Below are 19185 nucleotides of genomic sequence, written 5' to 3'. Positions count from 1 at the left end.
ACAGTCAGGAGTACAAATACACTTTGCAACTGCTGAATTTTCACTGGCCAAAGAAAGATTCCCTGATAGAAAACAAGCAGTCTTTAACAAAACAAAATAAAAAAAATAAAAGGAAAACAACAACTTCCTGCTTGTCATATATTCTTTAAAGTATCTTCTCAAAAACCTCCTTGCTGTCACTTATGGGTCATAGCTTTTATTTCCTTTGTGGAGACTGTATTTTTTACACAATGATTTTGTGTTTGATAATGCTTACCCCTAAAATATTTAACAGTCTAGAAAACAAAAACTCCAGGTGTGTTGGTAACATTAAAAAAAAAAAGAAAGGAAGGAATATCAAGTATTAGGGGCCATTTGCAAGAGAGAATAGTTGTCTGGATCCCACACTTGTTTTATTTTATTTGCTAATTAAATACAAAAGCAAGCCAATGAGTCTCTGAATGGTGCATCTCCATGGATTCTGATAGCAAATAACTGTATTTTAAGCAAGCCTACTGAAACATTAACAATGTAGCAGTAGCCATGGATGCTGCAAGATCCTAAATAGCGTGACTCAGCTATGCGCACTTGTTTCTTTCTTGCTGGGAGGTAGTACTTACTGAAAAGAGCTATTAGAACATGTTTTCCTTTCTTCATATTACAAATACAATGAGAACCAAAGGGAATGAGGGAGAAATCAATTTGTCCTCTTTTAGCTATTGAGGGCAAACAGCAAAACAGTTCTTAAGGACCATTCGAGCTCTTTCCCATACTCAGCTCTTGGAATAACTGAGCAAAAGATTGTATTTGATTATAATTTTGTGATTTCCAATTTATATGTATATAAGGGCATGTGTACATGTACAGTGGCGAATTTGTGTCTGTAGGTGTTATTTACATACTTAAGCCCATAAACACAATTTCATAGGTGCAGATTTTTAGTTCTTTTATTTATACTTTCCTTCGAGGTGTACATTTTGGTCCCCAGTTCTCTTTTAATCTTGTAAATATCTGTCAGCCACACAATGACTGGTTCTAGCATACCGCTATCATAAAACAGACTCAGTGACCAACACAGAGTTTATTTGGATTAGAAATAGAAGACAGCTTTCTAAACTGCTGAAAGAAAAATCATATCTTGAATAAAACATTTTTACTTCACATGACAGTACATAAGAAAGCAAAATATGTTCAGGCACTTCTTAAATTCTGTTTTGAAATGACAAGGATGCATGTAATTTAATTTTACAGTAATTAAGACTACCTGTGAGACTTGAATAAAATGGAATTGCTATCAGCTAGACTTACAAAGAAAGGAAATTCATGTATGTAAAATATTTTCTGGAAAGTTATACCTGATCTTTTTTACTGTCCTCAGACAGTGAAATTCTGAGGCTTTTTGAGGGGCTTGATTCTATAAAAATGTACAAAAAAATTTAAATTAAATGCGCCAGTGCATAGCCATCAATCTGTAAAAGAGAACTAGTACATTTTTCAGCTCATGCAATCTGAACAGGGAAAGAAAACCACCAAAAACCAACCAAACAAACAAAAAAAACCCTCACATATTTTTCTGTGGTTTTTCCCCTACAGCAAAGAAATGGTTTAATTACAGGTAGACTGAAACATACACACCCATATCTTTATAGAAACATAAAGACATCCACAGCAAACTGTTCCAGAGAAATAAATTATTACTAGAAAATGATGCTTTCATAGAAAGCCTGACAATGTTTTCTTCTTTCACATTCAAGTAAAACAGATTTAATTCAGTCTGCCAGAAATGGCTATGCTTCTGCTCTGTGAAAAATATGCTAATGATGAAAATAAGGACTTGACAATTTACTGAATACTAAGCGGAAAATCTGTAATGAATTGCCTGTGTTGTAGCGTTCAGTTTAGTCTCCTTTTTTTTTTTCCTTCAGTTGCTATGGAATACTAGAAATAGCATAAAGAAGATTATACTATTTTGTGGGATGTTGTGCATTTCCCTTAAGACCGAATGCTTAGAAATAAAGACAAAAGTCAGCTGTGGGATAAATGAAATTCAAAGCAGTAATAAATAAAAGGCTTAAATACTAACTTTTCAATGCAAAAGGGAAATACAGAGAACAAAACAAATGCCAAAAAAATTCAAGCCCAACAAGTAAATCTCAATCAACAACTAGCAAGTTGAAATCCAGAGTAATTCATTTTACACCTGCAAGAAAAAGCAGCTTCTTAGGTTACTTGTATGGTGCAACAAAAGCTCATAAATCCATTAAATGCAGGCATGTCTTCAAGTTCTCAGCCAGACTTCAATTTTCACTGCAGGTTTTAAGCCCTCAATAGATTAAACTCTTCTCCTAAGCATATTTTACCAGAGTGTACATTCAAATGATGACTCCTTCTAGCTAAAGTGTCTGTATCCGTCTGTGTTTGAAGTTTTTATATATATGGCTGCTCCTGACAGGCTTATGTGTTGAATCACATTTGTCCAAATACTACCTGAAGTAAATCCAGTAGATTAGTCTTGCCTTTTCCAAGCACAAGAGAGCTGAGCAAGGTTACCGGCTACTCAGCAAGATTCTTACATTTTGCCCCTAGCAAGCATCAGTTATATCTATCAGTTACATCAACTGCACTGATATTAAGCTCTCTTCCTTCTGATTTTTATTTCAAAACCACTGATTTATTACCTCTGTACTTTAGTGTTAGTATGTGGCAGATCTTCATTTCAGAACAATGATGGAAGGGAAAACACATTCTGTCAACTTTCAGTCTCCCTAGAATATTTTTCAAAATTTTGTGTCTGGGCAACTATAATTGGAAAGCTCTTCTATGTCCTTGCTTCTCTTAAAATGATGCTGGCAAAACAATCTGATTAAGGAAGTAGAATCAGAGAACACATTTAATCTACTTACCTTTCACAGAGTCACACAACTACAGCCAGACTTTGAAAAAAGGGAAAAAAAACAGTCTGTAGACTGGAAAACTGCATCTCTTCAGTAATTTTTTTTCTAAAATTGACGCTTAATGCACTACACTATTGGAAACACTACAGACACACAAAACAAAATAACCACTGAACCAAACCAAACCCACACCCCAAACAAATAAACCAGCCCTAAAACTTTCACTGCTGAGAGGATGGATTGAAGATATGGTGAAACTTTGCTGATGTAACTTCAGAGAGTATCTGATTGTTTTGAAAGCATTTAGATCTCTTGGATATCTTTAGTTTTGAAGAAGAGACACCATTTTAAATGCGGAATTACTCTTCAAAATACAGAAACATTATAGAAAAAAAGATCTGCAGCATACAGTGTAGTTATACGGTCTAGGAGAAATATGGGAAGACAGATAGGACACAACATACTCTTTTGGTAACACCAATTTATAATGTAGAAGGTTTCTCTTTTCATCAGCCTTAACTACATTGTTGCTTTTCAGTCTCTTTTCATAGAAGTCTACACTGAGAGACATAACATAGGAAAAGGCCAAAACAGCTTAAATTCTTACATTAAACATAAAAATATATTGATAAAGAAATCACTACACTATGAAAAGCAACACTGGAATAGTTGACATATTTACTTTAGTCACAGCTGATGTCCACCTCATACTTCAAAATAAAACAACCTTTAACAGGAAGTGACGTCGTGACTGCACAAAACTAGTAAATCTTTTAAGATCTACACTGCTATACATTATTTGTTACATTTAAGTTGCTGGATTTCCACTTGTATTAAAAAAAAAGGAGTATCTTTTTAACATTAAATTAACAAAGGTCCTAATTTCAGAATGTTAGGGTGTGATATGGAGGAAGGACTTTGGTGCACTTAAACATAAAAAATGTTTGCAATATAGATCTTTAGAACTTGAAATGTTTATCACATCAAAAAATTTAACTATCATAATTTTTCCTATTACAGGTAAAAAAATAAACTTTCAAATTTTTCACATATCCTCTGAATTATTATACCTTGAATATTTAACAATCATATAGGTCACTCTCCCTTACCAGGAAAGCATCAACCAAATAAAACAAAAGCTTCATACAGTGCTTTATACACAGATTAGGCTTGTGTGGAAGGAGCAGAAACCAAAATAGCACAAGTAAAATAGTTTAATGGCACCTAGGAGACAAGTGTGCCACACAGACTGGATTTCTGTTTTCCCAATCTTTGCAGATACGTTTTGCAGAACTGTTAATAGATGGAAAGCAAAAAGGTTTATGGCAGACCTTCAAAAAATATTAAAATAAAAAATCAAGAAGGACTATTTCCTATAATTTATACAATAGATGAAAAGCTGGTTATCATATATGTTTTAGAATCCAAATACAGAGAAATATTGTACCAAATGGAAAACTGAAGTCCTGAACACTAAATGGGCAAAAATGCATATGGAAAAGTAACAACAACACAGTAACCTTAAAGGAAAGAGAATTGACTGTTCTAAAATCTCAGTTGACCCAAGAACGCAGGAACAAACTTCAATATGATACCAAATCAAACGCTAAGTACAAAAGAGGAAACCATATGAACTTTTCTAAACCATCAATTGAAGGTCCCAGACAAGGTGAAAAAATGGAATTGCTTTATTTTCTCATAATTGGTCCTGGAGCCAAACTACGGCAGAATGCTTGACTGGCCTCAAGTCCAAACATGAAATAAATATTGGGATGTTTACAATGTAACACTTAAGAAAATTTCAGGCACATTGGAAATGTGCCTGAGTGGAATTTGATTCTGTAAAGGAAGGGAAAAAGGATGACAGGAGATCAGGGTAACTGGAGACCATGAGGTGGATGACCCTGAATGAGAAAGGAAGAAGATTCATCTTGCAAAACCTCGTGGGACACGGGACTGCATAGAGATGGGAGATAGTAGATACTGCACAGGTAGCACCAATTTAATGGATGGGACATTGGGAGTGGAAGAGACAAGGACCAGATTATATTCTTAGCTCTATATTTAGCTTTGCTTTGGTTCTGTCTCCACTCTCTTTTTACATATGCTCAATTAATACTCTTATCAGTAAGAACAGTATCCTCCAATGTATTCTGTGTCATACTCAAAAGGTGCTTACAGTTTAAGCTATGCCATTTATCATCTGAAACTCAAAATTAAATTCACACCTTAATTATAAAGATAGTTTTATAAGAACCACTGACAGGCAGACTGATTTTACTGGACTGTTTAATAAAGTCTCTAGACAGCGACTCTGGTGTCCTGTGAAGGAAAGAAGAGTAGTATTAAAACAAACAAAACACTCTGGATAATTTCTAAAATATTAAAATATGGAGAAAAAAATTAGGATAATGGTGGCTCAGGCAAATAAAAAACCCCAAAACATTCCAGGTAGTTAAATGTCTTGTATTTAAATATATCTTATATAGGTATACACAATGGAAGATTCAGCATCACTAAAAAATTCTTCATCTTTGCAATTCACTAAGTGCAAACATGTGAGGTTTTATGATTTTACATCTGGTCTACATCTCACTCAAAAACAGTTTTCCAAATCAATACAAAGGTGGGATTACTGCTGTCCAGATACAGGCAAGCTTTGAACAGTGGGGTAATCACAATGCAGCAGTATGCAATCAAGAATTCACAACCCTGATCTTAGGCTTGAGTTAATACTTTAGCTGTTCTAGGGCTAAATCACTGCCAAAACCTGAAGTAATTATTACAGAGGTGACAGAGGTGTGATTATGCAAGTTACAGTTCCAGTGCTGGAATGCAATATAGAAAACCCAATGGTTTTTACCAGGCTAAACTGCACCGCACAACAATGCTGGGAATTGTCTAGGCAAGAAGGAGCAAGCCTGAGATTTTCAGCTGGCAAATTGCTGCTATCAGAACTGCTTACCAAATTAGGTGGTCTGTTGTTACACTGGAAAGAACAGCATTTCAAAGACATGTCTGAAGTGAATTTATGCAGAAAGACAGGATGTACTGAAAGTTTGTTTCTTTCACTGCTTTACAGCCAAAAGCCACATCTGTAGATGCATGAAAATCAATCTAATAATGCCAGGCAAAAGAATTTGAATAGCTTTTGCCTTCTCTTTCCATCACAGCTTCCTTTCAGTGCATTGCAGGGAATAACTACCTTCAGACAAAAAAATACACTCCCTCAGCTGAAGAGGCTCCCAAATAAATTCTATCAGACATATGAACCACAGAAGCCTCCTAACTGTCTGTGCTCTTCTGCTGGCAAACACAGCCTTAAGACAAAAACTGTGGTTCTTTCAATTAAAATTTTAAGTGTTTTTGGTAATTGCAGGGCATTTGGGTTTTTTTTCAAGTGAAAAATAAAAACTGTGACTTAATAATTATGAATTACATTTACATTTTTGAATGACTTTACAGAGAAAGAAAGTAAAAAATTCTCTGCCTATATGCACACAATAAAACAAGGAACCTGAAAACGATAAACAATAGAAGACAGTTGCCAGCTCATTTAGCCTATTTACAGAAACAGCAGCATTCAGAAGGGATTTCTTTTTAAGTCAATAGCTCTAAGGATGAAGTATGCAAAGGCTTAAAGAGACACTGTCAAAAAGATCAAAGGACTCACAAGTGACAGTAATATTTTCAGGAGTCCCCTCTAACTTCAAAGCTAAAGACAAACCCTGCATGGATCATGTGTTTTATTCCATTGATGACTCCATTCTGCAGTTCAAAGTGAGTTTAATTCTAGATAACCCACTAGTTTCCTATTTTTGCACAAAGACTGTAAATCTAGTAAGAGTGTCTTTGAGATTTATTAGGGTCATACTTTGTGCTGCTTTCCTAGGCTCAGAAGACTTAATATGTTATGATATCACTCATGATAAATATTATCAACACTGTGGAGTGCTCAAGAAACAGCACTATTGCCAGTGCCAGTGGCAAGCATCTCCTCTTAGTCTTCTGAAAGACTACTGTCACAGCAATAAATCAATAGATAGCTTAGTCTTGCAAAGCAAAAGGCAAAATATACAGAGGAAAAAAGAGAGGAAGAAGAGGAGATACGACTGATGCTCTGATTCCCATTGTTGAAATAAGGATCAAGAAAGAACATCGAGAGAATGAAGTTTGAGATTCCTACCAGAAAATGGAAAATAGATTGAGATAAAGCAACTTTTAAAAAAGTCTTCTATGAATTACCTGAACAGAATAATGTCATGGTCAAGTTAGTTGACCATACAGAAGTCAATTACTCCAGCTGAATAGCAAAAACACTGTGAAATTATCCCATTCCAGCGTTCACAGTCCTGAGTCTAATGGAGGAGGAAAGCAAATAGCTAGCATAGCTGTGGGCTAAAGTTGTACTCCAAGAAATTAAGCAGCTTGTCCCATTTTGAAAGTTTATTGGCTTTTAACTCGTACTGAGAATCTTTGGCTTTAATCTTATCCAGACAAGTCAATTTCCCAGCCTCACCCTGCACAGGAGAAAGGGAACTACAGAAAGCCAAGACATAATCTAGGGTTATTAGCATCAAACATTTATCAGAGTTTGGCTGGATATTCTCCCCTAGGACTAAAACAATGTGTATGGCCCAAGTACTGAAAACTGTTCTAGAAAAATTAATAGAAAAACATGGATCAAGGGATAGACTAGTTAATTTCCCTAGTTCAAGGCAGGATCAACCAAATCTACGTAAATCCTGACAGACACATTGCTATATTAGGTTGTGGTGAGACCTACCAATCTTTCACATCTCTTGCATGGTTCATGAGAGGAATTAATAATTCCTGTTTAAAAAAAAAACCAAAAAAACCAAACAAACAAAAAAAAAAACCAAACCAAAACAAAACAAAAAAAAACCAAAAAAACAACCCACCACTTTGCACTTTCTAATTGGCATCTTCTCTTACTCCAATTTAAAGGCCTTATTTCTTGTTCTGTCCATAGCAGACATTCAGGATAAGCCCTTCTCTTTTCCTTCCTTTTGTGTAGCTGAAAATTTACTATGCCTATATTCAATCTTCTCTTCCTTAATCCAAACAACTAAGTCATACCAGCTTCTGTCTTATTTTTATCGCCTTGATAATTTTAAGTGGCCTTCAAGTAGTCCTACTTCTCACAAAGGTGCAGTGCTCCAAACAAAATGCAACAAACAGACAGCTTACTTCTGGTGGTTCTGCAGGCAATTTCCAGGTAATGACAAAAAAGGACAAAACCAAGAGAAAAGAGAGACAGGGCCAGAAAAGCATCTGGCAAGTTTCTGGGACTGTACTAGGCTGACTTGAACCCATGGGGAAAAAGCAGCTAAAACACTGACCATTCATGAAAGGATGATTCTTCATTTTTAGGAAAACAAGGGAGAACACAAAAAGAAGAAAAAGGGCTTCAGGAAATAAACTTCAGCAAACTCACCCACACAACATGCACAAAGAAATTTCTGTAAGCACACCAGCAGAAAGGAAACTGACTTGGTCTTTCAAGAAGGGGTTGGCACTGAGCACTTTCCCTCAAAGCACAGGAGTTCTAATGCCTAATCAGAAATGTGTATATGATTAGACAGCTGCTAAAACCAACACCAGGAAAAAACATGGGAAAATTGATTAGATGATAATTAAATAAATTAGGTATTCTCACATCAGTTAAATGTGCTGTAATTCACTATAGATAATTAAAGCTGACTGGATTAGCCTCAGAATTATCAATAATAATTTTTGAGAATTTGTAGAGGATACCAGTGATTCCAAAAGAATGGAAAACATTCAGTGATTAGCTTTAAAAAAAATTAAAAAGACAGGTCCAAAGAAGTAGAGATGCAGAAACTGAATTTCAATTCCCACAAAATCAGGTATAAAAATTATTTGGAAGTATTTAGCAAATAATAAGTCGACTAATACATAGGCCTCAAGAACAAGTTACTTCAAATCTATCAAAACATTCTTTGTGACATAGCAACAGATACTATAGCTAGAGAAGCAGCAGTAGGTACCACGTAGCTCAACTTATTAAGTTTTTGTTTCCTGTGGACTTCCATAAGCAAAAAAAGAAACATAATGCTTCCAAAGAAAACAAGTTCTAATAAGCAGAGGCCACTAAAGCTTGGAAAAGCTGATGCATGCTGGATGACAAGAGTACATTGTTAAAGCAACTTTACTGAATTTGAGAAACAGTCTGCAGAAAAGCTAAATACAATTCAGTAGGGGCAATTTTAGAGCTTAACAAGAATAAGCAACAAAAGAAATGCAAGATGGAGAACAACTAGCGAGGCAGCAGCAAGGGGAAAAGGAGCACTGAGGCGAGAGTGTGGATCATATTCTGACTAGTAGTCTGTGTCACACTAGCAAAATCAGCAAAAGCTCGTGCTAGGATATATAGACAGCAGGTGGTAAGCCTAGAAATTTACAGCAAGATAGGGAAATGCTTTCAGGACAGAAAATCCAGAGCATTGTGCTCCTAATGTGCTGCTGTCTGTTTTCCTAGTTAAGAGATTTCAGTGTCCAGGTCTGTTGGCCTGACATTGTTCACCATCAGCACAGGCATGAATGCTAAATAAATAGTTCTCCCTCCCACAGAAGAAAGCCATGCATTTTCTACATCCCTGAAAGGTTTGCGTTAAAAGTTTTTACTCCTTCAAGGTAGCAGAAGAACTGCCTGCCTACTGACCATTCTACAACCAACAAGCATAAGAGGAAGGATATTTAAGAAACAAAAATGAGTTGTTTCTTCCCCAAGATGTAAAGAACGAGGTAGGTGCATAACTTCTCACAGGGTATATCAGTAGAGCTTTTTGGTTTATTTTCTAAAATATATCTGCTTTGTAATTTGTAATTCAATCCTTTTGTATTTAATTATATGAGTAATACAAAAATAAATGTGCAACTTGATGCCTTTCTGGCAAAAAAGAAAAAGAGGCTGAATAGTCTGACAGTGTTTTTTTAAAGATTTCACATAATGACAATGAGATGGCTGAAAATCATACACTAGTGTTTCAGATTTACTATCACAGCAAAAAGCTTTAGATTAATTAATGCTACAATATAATGAAAAATGACTAAGACAATTAACCTCATTCATCTATAAATTGAAGAGTAGAGAGGAAGAGTTTCTTAAGAACTTAATGTAGTAATTGCCAAGGTTCTACTGACAATGATAATCAGTATAAAGGAATAAGCAAAGTGTATTAGAGTAGTAACTTATTCCTGGCTCAAGTTCAGACTTGGAAGAATACACAAATCGATACAGAATAAAATATGCTAGTGCCATTCTGCTGCTTATGGCCAGGTGACTGCACATCATAAATTTACATCCCTTGCTCATCTTAGCTGGCTGCAGCAGAGAGACCAGCAAAGACCATCTTTAGTAGCAGCAAAGGCACCAACTGGCAGGAAGGTACTGAAAGAAATTGCAGAGTGGGATGACACAAACAGGAGACTCTAAATTCAAGTACTGTGAAAACCAAACATTAGTGACATGCTGAGACCCAATCAACAAATCTGTGTATAAAGTCAAACTCCTTATTGGCTCCTATAATGAGTTAGGTACTCAGTTAACTCTAAAAGTTTGTCCCTAATCAATATTAAAATGCAGCAGAAACACAATTTTTACATGAAATCAGAAGTTAAATGAGAATTAAAATACTTAGCAATCAGTACAGAATCAGCATTTTCTCATTTTACAATTGCAGAATTTAGGATGTTTAGGTTAAGGACTTTAGGATAAAAATGTTTCAAGTATAAAGAACATTGAATTTTATCCTTCTCAGTTTTCCAGAACTCATGACCACATACAGCATCCTGCAATCTACTGCGCTGTCATATATACCTGCACGCACCATGAATAAAAATCAGAATACATCTGAATTTCTTTCCTATTTCTCTGCAATTTTCAGTTTCTCAGTAACTGAAGAAATGAAAGATTATCTAGTTTGGAACCTCTTTAAAGGAATCTTTCTCTTACTACTCATTCTGCAGCAATTAAAAAGGGCTTTGACTTTTTCTATGTTTAAAATATAAAACATTGTTTTCATTCCTTTCCATAGGTTTTCCACTCAAAATTTTATTCATGCACTGATCATGAAAACAAGAATTTTTTCATTACAAAGAAATTATATTAGCAGGCGTTGGAGCCTCTCCCATGCACTTGCTTCATATCACAAGACATAAGAAGAAAGCAATTAATTCACTGCTGTGACACACAGTATCTTAATAGAACAGATTTTCAAAACTGTGTTTTCTTGCATTTTTGTTGTTGTTGTATGCAAATCATTGCAGTATAACACATGTTTGGACATTCATTTTCAAAAGTTTTCATCCCCTTTCTTCCCTGGAATCATTGCCAAATATACTCAAAGCAATTTCTCAACAGGAACTAAAGCACTTTAAATCTGTAAAAGGTGGCAAATTCAATTTCACTTTCCATACCATCTCTTTTGCAATTTTATCAAAATATAGCTATTACGAGCTTGTTATGAGGCTGCCAAAAATGAAGTGCATGGTTATGCTGTACAAACAGTCACATAGATTGTGTTCTGTTCTGTTTCCTAGGAACAACAGTGAATTCAGTAAAAATATATTCCACGGCTACTTCTGGTTCACCTTTACATGGACTTCGAAGTTCTCTTGTTCTGAACCTTAGGTTCCACACTGGAAGAGCATAATTAAAATAGAAACACATATCTCCTTGTGATTTGAGACAGCAACAAGTATTAATTTATTGAACCAGAAACTTTTACTATAATATTTGAAGGAAAGGCAATTGCATCTTGCAGGACAGCCCCATCAGCCAACCAGTTTTTCCTTGTTTTTACTTTCTGCCCAAGTTTCCACTTGAAGGTCACTAGAGGACCTAGCAAGTAGACAGTCACCTTGAGAATAAAAAGCTGCACGTACATCTGAACCAGGCAGCAATGGAAGACAACTCATTGATTTCCACACTCTCTGGATAACAGATCTATCCTCTAAAAGGGTAATTATTATCACTTGAATCTACACCCAAAGTATGCTGTTATCAAGCAAGTTGAGTTGCTGTATCAATTACTATATCCACACTCTGCAGACACAGACTGGCTCCCAGTGTCCAAACTTCCCTCTCCTTCCATTCCCAGACCTTTATCAGCACGATCTCCGCTACCACAGGCAACACCAGCAGGTCCTAACAGTGATTGAAGTGCCAGACCATAAACCCAAGTGAGAAGTGCACCAAGTTTCATCTTGCACTTTCTCCATGCGCACAGTAGCAGAGGTAACCCATCTGATGAGCTTCAGTCCTTAAGCAAAAATGAGATGCAGCACTGGGCTGTCTGAGGAAATGGCACTATCTTTCTAAAGGCCCAGACTCCTTTGGTAACATACAAAGTTAAGACAGACACTAACCCTTTTAAAAGCCCTGAACTAACAATCAAAACCCATCAACTGTATTTCCCACTTTGACACCGGAAATTAATTAAGCCAGCACTTGAAGTTTTGTAAAGATTATACACCATTCCTAGATCATTTTCACAGAGATAGTAGAAATTCAGGACATATAAACACTGACCTTGTTTCTTTTAACCCTTCTTTCTGAATGACTTCCAGTATTTGTTTTGCAGTCATTGGTGAGTTGGGATACTTTTCCAACGCCTAAAAAGAAATAACAAATGTAAGTGACAAGACACAGCTGTCCTGTGAATCTGAAAGGTTATGTGATCATGCAGTTTTTATGCAGTCATTTGTAAAAGGCAGGGAATGATAGTGTTGACACTGGAGTCCTCTGTCTTTTGGAAGGACAGATACAACCCAGGAAACTTCAGCAAGAAAAATATTTACTTGCTGCTTTTGTGCATCATCTGTTACCTCTGCCTGGGAAAACTCTTACCAGGTTACAAATAAAAGAGTTGGAATACACAACTGATTTTGTGACACAGTGACAGATTTTCTTTCAGGCATGAGGGGAAATACATAAAACACAAGAGCCAAAAGGGGGAAAAAATACCCACTAGCACTTTCTTTGATTTTTATTTAGAATTCTTTGAGGTCATTTGACTATTCTACACTTAGCTTTGCCATGACCTCAGAAAAAAAATTGGCTAAAACCTTCCATTTGTAGACCAGAAGCTACTGTAAGAATTCACACAGTGGGGTTTCAATTTTAAAATGCCTTTTAATTCTAAAAACAATGAAAAATGAAGTAGTCAGAACAGTCACAGCACACAAGATGCTACATGACAGAGTGCAGTATGTTTTTCCAGTTCAGCTCAGTTTTCCACTCCTTTGCCTTTTCCAATTGAGCCCGAAGTAACTCAGTCCTCTTTACAGATAGAACCATCTTGTACGAATTTTTCAGATTTTCCACTTCCTTTTTGTCCCCATCAGTTTTATGCTGTTAAACAAACAGCCACTCTTTTACTCCTGTAAAATGCCAGACTGATAGCCCTGGAAAACAAAACCCTTCAATCAGCAGTAAAAGGTGTGGCACAGGCCACAGCAATCATGCTTCCCAGAGCATCTTGCCAATATATCTCAGTCAGAACTTGCATTTCTACCCTCTGTAGCTATGAAATCAGTTTGGTCTAATTCAAATCATCCTGAGCTTCTCTGTAGTAGTTACTACCAAATAATGGCAATTGTGAAAGCAGCTACTACTGTGTGCATACCTGCACACTAGGAACTAGAGACACCACCTCATCATATCACACAAGTCAAACTGTGAAGGGTGCTGGCCAGGGCTGTAATTCAGCAGCTCACCTAAAGCTAAAGACTGCCTACTCACTACAGCTTGACCAGCTCAGTCCTTTTCTGCCATTTTAGTTCTGATTTCCTGCCTGTTCTCTTTCACAGCCAAAATGCAGTTTACCAAATCCTCCAATTCTTTGTTACAGATGAGCTTTTTATCCTTTATCTTTCAGTTCCACAAAGGAAAAGGTATAGATGAAAGTTGCACTAGAAAGGTCAGGGAGCTGAACTGAGCTTATCTCATGTACATCAGTAGGCAGATTCAAAAGGGACCCATTAGGAAAGGAAAACCAAAAGGTGATTTGAAAGGAGAAAGAAGAGAAGGTTGGAGAGAGTAAATGTATAGCAATGAGCAAGGACTGAAGAAACTGCACAGAGCTGGGAAAAGGGCCATTGCACACAAGGGAAGAGAAATGATATGATGTATTAGTGACAGAACAACAATGACACATTGGAAAAATGACAATGCATATAAAGATTAAGACTAGGATGAGAAAAGATTAATGGTGTGAAGAGACAAAAATGGAAGCTTTAACCTTCAGAAAGAAGACAAAGTACAAGGTAAAATGAGAATCCACCAAAATAAAGAGAAAAGAGAACCAAACTGGAACATTCCAAAGGGCAAACTGGAAAGGACAGGAGAGGATACTACACTGTACTGGACACGGCTATGAAGGAAACTGTGTGCACTTGAAAGCGGGGTTACTCACTGTGGAGGATTCCCTGTTTCTCTTCCTGAGTACAGGCCCCTCAGCACACCTGGGCAGCTCCTCCCTGCAATTGAGAAAATTTGGGTAGCCCTGTCCCCTTCTCTATGACATCACAACCTGCTCTATAACGTCAGTAAAAGTGCCAAGTATTACCATGAGAGTTCGACGATAATGGGAAAGAAACAATAAAGCTAAGCAAACATCAGAAGTCACCCTGTCCTGGACAATGGGAGAAGGGAGAGCAGTTTGTGCTGAGGAAGCTGCACTGAACTGGTTGAGGAAACAATGGCCAGACATACGGATACGGAAGATCATCTTCACCAAACAACAATGAAACCAACAAGTAGGATGCATAACACCACTAGAAAGTTTAATGAAACCCACAGGGCAGATTTCAAATACCACAGTATGAAGTGAACACATTCAGGGTATAATGACAAATTGAAATGCAGACTGTTAGGCAGGCTGAAAGTGCTGGAGTAAATAATTGCCCATTGTGTGGATTTGCTTTACACTGGACATGTAGTGTGGGCTGCAGTTCATATACACCACAAATTTAGTTCTGTTCAACTAACCCTTTAAACCCTGTTATTTAAAGAACTGTTCATACCCTAACTGAAAAGCATAAATTCTCTGATTTAAACACTGCTTAAGTTGAAAATCCTGTTATAATGTACATGATTAAGTTTTCTTTATCATAACAAAGATTAATTAACAGAGAACCTTAGTAAGGATGGGTTTTTTCTGACCCTCCCACCATGCTGCACATCCTCATCCTTGCTCCCCCCAGTTTTAGCCTAATCATTTATGGCAGTAAGAAATAAAAATAGTTAGTTGTAAAAACCTTTACATTATAATATAATATTCTTCCCTCAGTTATGGAAAACATCATGAGAGTATTATTTAAGACTCTGTGAGCTAATTAATACATTGAACTGTTAATTACACTAGTATCTCTTGCCTCTGTATCTCACCACTAACACCGCTAAAAGCCTGCAATTCCTTTTGCATTTCTAAGACTTTTAAAAATAATATTAGAAATTCAAACTGAATAACTAACTGTGCCTTAAGGCAAACAACATACTAAAACACAGAAGGAATAGTTAAGTCATAGGCTTCTTGGTCAGACATACCAATGCACACCAGCGGAGGAAGCCGTAATTTGTTTTAAATATCTTTCTTCTTCCTCCCACTCCATCCACCAACACTCGTATCATATATGGGCAGTGACTAATAATGCTGAAATTAAAGCGTGCCAAAGTACTGTCATGAAGAACATAACTGTTTCAATGTATTTTGTAAAGAGGGACAATGGCAGAAGAATGGTTTGCACTGACTGCAACATCTATCACAGGGGATCAGATATGCTCTATTTATTCCTGCCATTCAACCATAGCCTTAAAAAGGGACAGACGGTAAATAACTGGGACAAATAATGTGATACCCATCAGGACAATCAGAAAGAGAGCAGAAGCAGTCACTGCACAGAACACATTTTCAGTGTTCACTCAAAGCCTGGTTAACAGCTCAAGGAGAAGAAGGCTCAGACGATACCAAGCACACTGGAAATCAAACCTCCCAACAAACAGTAGCAGCCTGACAAATTCCAGTATTTGTGTCACCTACACGTATCAACTCACAACTTCTGAGATATTAAATAATCACACAGATGCCACAAACACATTCCCAGTTTCATTGGAAAAGTCATGTCACTTATATGGGACAAGAAGAAATACAAATACCTTTTCTCACCATGGCATCTATCATCATCTGTGTGTTGACAACTACCTGAAAAAAATCAGTTGCCAGACCGGGGAAAAACACTTTCCAGTGAACTGTAAGCAGGAAGACTCTATTGCAGAGTCAAGACTTGCAGCTTTGCATAAGAGAGAAATCCTGAATGATCAGCTTGCCTACAAAATCAGAAGAGGACTTCTCTGTAACTGATGGCATTATTAGTTTAATTTGTATATACGGATGCTTGTGACTAGCTGAATCAGATCTGCTCAATCATTTGCATTTTAGATACTGAAGAGAACACAGCAGAGGGACAAAGTGGAGAAAGTCAAACCAGAGAGCTGGCCTTTGTGCCACTCATTCCCGCAGAAAGCGGGAAGCCTTGCCTGCAGCTATCAGTTATCACACTGACAGAAAATAATTCTTCTAAACAAGAACCAAGTGTGTTCTGATACTGCATTGTGGTCCAAAAGCAGCAGGCAGATCAGCCTAGTGGGCTTGACACTGCTGATTGTGTGACTAAACAGTCTGAAACCAGCCACAGCTCCTTCCATGTCTGGATTCTGCTGGCAGGGATCTGAAGGTCGGGTAGCTGACAAAAAGCAGGATCATTTTATCGTAATAGGCTGGGCCACTAGTCAGAAACTGAAGCAATTCTCATTAGAACATTATTTCAAAAAACTAGGAAGGAGGAGGAAAAGGAACAGTACAGTTATTCCCAGTGCTCTTACTCATCAGCTAAAAGACAAGTCAGGCTGAACTACACAATGGACAATCTTTACTGCCCAAAGACAGCAGGGTGAATAAAAGAACAAAAAAACCAACCAAACAAACAAGTCAACAAAACCACCAAACAAAACCCCCCAAAAACTTTCTTTCTCCTAAGCAGAAAATATAAATTATTTTCTAGCCACCCATTACTAAATTAATGAATTGAAAGATGTAGTATCAAACAGGGTACAAGAAATAACAGCATCCTGGAAAAAATCCAGCATTGTCTTCTATAGCTGCTTATGTGAGGTTAACAGGAGGACTGACTTCTATTGTGGGAAATGCCCCACTAAAATCTTTTGTGTTCATTTTTGATTAACAGCTTCAGTCATTGGGGAATTATCAGCAGCTTGGTAAAAGTTCAAAGTCCTTTGTGTGAAGAAAGATGGGTAAATGGTTTGGAGTGTAGGGGAGGATACAGAGGGGGTGAAGAAAGGAAGTGCACAGAGATGGATGATGAGGTGAAAACAGCAAGGATGGAACACATGCATGAAAAAGAGGGATGTTTATAAGGGTAGGTGCACTATGACCTATTACAACACAAGTTCTCAAATAGGTATTCACAGAACTCTTGCTGAAAGTGATCAAGAGAAAGGTAAAGAGTGGTTTGCAGGTACTAAAATATTAAAAGAACTTGAAACAGGAGTAATAATTCTCCTGGTAGGACTTTTGTCTTCGAGCAGTTGGAATTACAATAAGGAAATTATAAGATCTAAGTAGAAGAAGGTGCATTTCATAAGGCATTTCACTCTCTGTATGCTCCACGCTATAAATTTGTCTTTATAATCCACTTGACACTACAGATAAGCAAGAAAAGAAACATCAAGCAAGAAAAGGAATAAAGATGTCCTATCAATAACAAAGGAACACATAAAAAAATACCATAACATGAAAAAATACCAAAACATAACATAACAAAAAATAAAATACCAAAACATAAAATACCAAAAATACCATAACATAAAAAATACCAAAACATATTAAGTTTTAACATCAGTTTTGTCCATACTTGCTAGTCCACACTTTTTTTAGGTTCAGAGGAAATGCTACTGACCAACAGAACTCAAAAAGCTTAAAGCACACTCATAAAGTAATTTTCCCCAGCTCTCTTTCAGTGAAAAGCATTTTGCTGCTCATTTAGTGTGAACTATAGGGAACAACTGGGCAAGTGTTTCCCGCAAGAGAATTTCTACTGCAGAATTTGCAAGTAGGTCTGAAACCATCCAGCTTTGCTAACCTGCCAGATACCTAAGACATTATCATCATCTCCTAAAATACTGAACGAAAGAAAAGAGCAAGAAAGAAGCTGAATAGTTTTTTTGTCCATGCCGTTGCTTTAACTGGAACATTTGAGGCTTGTTCCAAGATGTCTGAAACTTTTATTGTTCTTTCCAAAATTTATTTACAATGTCATATTTCAAATTGATATAAAGGCAGCTTTGGAAATTCCAGATAAACTGTACTCTTGACATTTTGAATTCAAAAGAAATTGTATTACAATTCAGTTAAAATTAACATACAGTTGAGCTATTCCTTTAAAAGGCACAAGCTCTAACAGCAGTGCCATCCTGCTATTGCTAGTAGTCTCTTACATCACAACAGAAAATGTAGGGTAAAGTGTTTAGCTCTGAACAATTGACTTATTATAATAACTTATTGAGCTGGTCTAACGTACTAAAAAAAAATGGAAACCTTTATATTTCTCTCTTTACTAATACAATCAGCCTGTCCAAACAACCAGGAACTTTCACTGACAGGCTCTATCAGGACACATCCATAAACACCTCTGTGACTAGCAGGATGAACCTAGGGAGCACACAGAATCCAATCAGATTTCTAAGATCAGGATCAAAGATATCCCAGTGAGCATGGTATCAAACTTGCTATCCCAGTATGGGTTCCACTATTAGCAGCAGGATTAGTAACAATGATTTCAGTTCAAGCAATGGAGCATCCAGATTCCCAGAATGACTCCTCAGTTCTGACAGTGCCACGTTCAGCACCAGTTCTGCTTAGCCATGCAAACCATACCTCTCCTTGCTTCCTATTCCAATACTCCACTGCCTCTCACTGTGCCCAGCCTTTCCCTACTCTCAAACTGATGCTCTCATCTTCTGAAGTGTTCCAATAACCCTAACTTGTGTATCTCCCACCTGCCCACATCCCAACCCAAATACCTTTCTTCCCTTCCTTACCACAGTACAAGCCTACAGGATATTCCTATGTCCTCTACCCCCTCAAACATGAGTGCATTCATACAGATGCAGCTCATGCCATGGGTTCCCCCAAACCTGCACACAGGCACACAAGTGCTGCATAGGTACTCAGCACTGGCACCTTGC

General features: G+C 37.0%; 1 protein-coding gene across 7 annotated transcripts in view; it reads right to left on the bottom strand.

Annotated features, from left to right (window-relative positions):
- The window catches only part of ASXL3 (ASXL transcriptional regulator 3), a 129131-nt gene that overhangs the window by 89657 nt on the left and 20289 nt on the right, over nt 1-19185 (bottom strand). For 2 of the 7 annotated variants that reach the window (XM_030970967.1, XM_030970971.1), the window contains exons 2-4: nt 14336-14399; nt 12451-12533; nt 12132-12134 (exon numbers count right to left, since the gene is read on the bottom strand). The exons of 1 other annotated variant lie outside the window; for it this stretch is intronic. In XM_030970967.1, the coding sequence (XP_030826827.1) occupies nt 12132-12134; nt 12451-12533; nt 14336-14399 (150 nt within the window). The remainder of the gene's footprint in view (nt 1-12131; nt 12135-12450; nt 12534-14335; nt 14400-19185) is intronic. 4 more of the 7 variants (XM_030970976.1, XM_030970969.1, XM_030970968.1 and 1 more) reach the window with 3 other exon arrangements.

Source organism: Camarhynchus parvulus, chromosome 2 (genome assembly GCF_901933205.1).
Source record: "Camarhynchus parvulus chromosome 2, STF_HiC, whole genome shotgun sequence".
NCBI lineage: Eukaryota > Metazoa > Chordata > Aves > Passeriformes > Thraupidae > Camarhynchus > Camarhynchus parvulus.
The sequence above is the reverse complement of the archived record's forward strand: the minus strand, read 5'-3'. Positions and strand labels throughout refer to the sequence as shown.